The sequence below is a fragment of the Pelodiscus sinensis genome, chromosome 30, assembly GCF_052426305.1.
Source record: "Pelodiscus sinensis isolate ZL-2025 chromosome 30, ASM5242630v1, whole genome shotgun sequence".
In the NCBI taxonomy this organism is placed as follows: Eukaryota; Metazoa; Chordata; order Testudines; family Trionychidae; genus Pelodiscus; species Pelodiscus sinensis.
Genome location: NC_143081.1, coordinates 16644391 through 16647133, shown reverse-complemented (window position 1 = coordinate 16647133; position 2743 = coordinate 16644391). Strand labels below are relative to the sequence as shown.

Genomic DNA, 2743 nt, shown 5'->3' with positions numbered 1-2743 from the left:
TAGAAATAAGAAACATTAATTGAGCCGAGGATCCGAGCAACGCCGGGCAAATCTTCTAGTAAGGAAAGAAATAAAAAGCTGACAACACATGTGCAATTTCCACCCCTTGATCATTGTGGAATGCAAGCCTTCATCGCGCTCAGAAAAAAACCACATCAAGGCGTGGCCACATTGCCCTCCCAAATGACCGATATGACACATCCCGCCCATGGACCGAACATTTCCCTCTCTGCCACAAGACAGAGAAAAGAGCTAAGACCATCATGACTAGCTGATCAAATAACACGAAACACAATAGGCTGGTACCGAGACTTGCTCTGTCACTGTGTCTGTCTTTCCACACGCACTACAACAAAGTTCACAACGTGACAGCAGCATACCCCACTCTGGGGCACCTTGGCTTTTGGTTAGTTGTTTGCTTGGGTGACAAATAGGGTTTATAACTCCCCCCGCCCCATTGCCCGCATCAAGAGAAAGGGTCAAAAGACCTCACCAGCCTGATGACGGATATTCATTCTGGGTGCAAGGTGCTGAGATAGAGTCATGGTGAGTGGCAGGATGGAAGGAAAAACGGATGTGAACACATTGGAGAGGGTCCAGCGGAGGGCAACACAAATCATTCAGGGGCTGGAGCACATGACCTACGAGGAGCAGCTGAGGGATTTGGGCTTGTTTAGTCTGAGGAAGGGTGAGGGGAGATTTGAAAGCAGCCTCCAACTTCCTGCAGGGGAGTTCCAAAGAGGCTGGAGAGAGGCTGTTCTCAGTGGGGGCAGAACAAGGAGCAATGGGCTCAAGTTACAGTGGGGGAGGTCTAGGTTGGAGATTAGGAAAAACTATTTCCCTAGGCGAGTGGTGAAGCACTGGGATGGGATCCCTGGGGGGGGGGGGGGTGGAATCTCCGTCCCTAGAGGTGTTTCAGTCCCGGCATGACCAAGCCCTGGCTGGGATGATGGAGTTGGGATTGGTCCTGCCTTGGGCAGGGGGCTTGGCTCAATGACTCCTGAGACCTCTTCTATCCCTAGGATTCTAGGATTTTTATGCCAGTGTAAAAATACAGTAAGTCCATTGGCTTGTGCCTGCTTTGTTCCCAATGCAAATGCCTCGTTCAGCACAAGAGGATTTCAAAGCCTGCTCTCAAGGAGAAGCAGCGCCCTCACTGGAACGTAGGCGCAAAGCAGGAGTGAAGGAACCGGCGATCAGAGACGAAAGACGGGGGTTGCATTCTTGGTGCAGAACCTGCCCACTATCAGTTTCCTGAGGGCTGCCTTGATCTCCTTGTTCCTCATGCTGTAGATGGCCGGATTCACCAGAGGAGGCACCGCGGTGTAGAGCACGGCCACCGTGAGATCCAGATGCGACGTGGAGCCGGAGGTGGGCTTCATGTAGGCAAAGGCGACCGTGAAAAAGAACAAGGAGACCACGGCGAGGTGGGGGAGGCAGGTGGAGAAGGCTTTGCGCCGGCCCTGCTCCGAGGGGATTCTCAGCACCGCTCTGAAGATCTGCACGTACGACACAATGATGAAAACAAAGCAACCTAAGGCTACACATGTGCTGAAGACAATAACCCCCAATTCAGGGAGGTCGGAGCCGGCGCAGGCCAGCTTGAGCAACTGGGGGATTTCACAGAAGAACTGCTCCACCGTGTTGCCCCCGCAGAAGGACATCATGAACGTGTTCCCGGTGTGCAGGGCAGTGTAGAGAAAAACGCTCACCCAGGCGCTGGCAGCCATGCGGACACATGCTCGCCTGCTCATCACTTGCTCGTAGTGCAGGGGCTGGCAGATGGCCACGTACCGGTCGTACGCCATGACGGTGAGTAGGGAATACTCGGTGACAGCAAAGTACATAAAGAAAAAGACTTGGGCGACGCAGCCAGCGTAGGAAATGGAGCGGCTGTTCAGGAGGGAGTTGACCATGGCTTTGGGGACAGGGACAGAGATGGAGCCAATGTCTAGGAGGGACAGATTGCCCAGGAAGAAGTACATGGGGGCGTGAAGATGATGGTCGAGGGCTACGGCCGAGATGATCAGAAGATTCCCCACCAAGGCTGCCAGGTAAATCAACAGAAACAGCACAAAGTGCAGAATTTGCAGCTCCCGCACGTCAGAGAATCCCAGCAGCAGAAACTCGGCCACGGCGGTGTGGTTGGGCGTTTCTTCCTCCATACACCGTGTCCTGCCTGTGGACGGAAGGACAAGAGCAATGGTCAGGATTAGAGTGAGGGAGAAAATAACCTCGTTCTCTTTCTGTAATATCTCCTGGGCCTTCTCACTCCCCCGGCCGAGAGCTGGACGTGAGCCTCGCCCCTTTGAATCAGAGGACTAGGGAGATGCATTATCACATCTGTGGGTGCAGGATTATTGCCTTTCAAGCTAAGGGAAATGGCTCAGTTTACAACATCTGGAAATGTGGCCAATGACAGCTGGAAAAACTTCAACCCAAATCCCACATTTCTAGCCCTCGTGGTAACCTATTGTGTGAGAGAGGAGGTGCTACGTTTGGGCTGGAAATGTGAATGCTACCATGGCTGACAGCAACAGTAACGCTAGCTTGCTGGTCCCCACTTTCCAGAGAAATGCAGCACTGACCATATCGTCTGTAACGAGTCCCACCCGCCCACCCCTGGAAACATCAGGCCACCTGTTCACACTAGACTGTGGTAAGGGAAGTGTAGAAGTACTGCACAACTACTACTGACGGTAAAATGAACCATCAGTGAAATCAGGTTCTGGACCGGATGATG

The 2743-nt window shown here is 52.9% G+C and overlaps 1 protein-coding gene across 1 annotated transcript; it reads right to left on the bottom strand.

The window, feature by feature from the left end:
* Positions 1 to 966: 966 nt before the first annotated feature.
* On the bottom strand, positions 967 to 2149 carry LOC102453574 (olfactory receptor 14L1-like). The gene has a single exon (XM_006116877.4). It carries the CDS (start codon positions 1983 to 1985, stop codon positions 1197 to 1199), a length of 789 nt encoding a protein of 262 aa, XP_006116939.4. The 5' UTR covers positions 1986 to 2149; the 3' UTR covers positions 967 to 1196.
* Between the last annotated feature and the right edge of the window lie 594 nt (positions 2150 to 2743).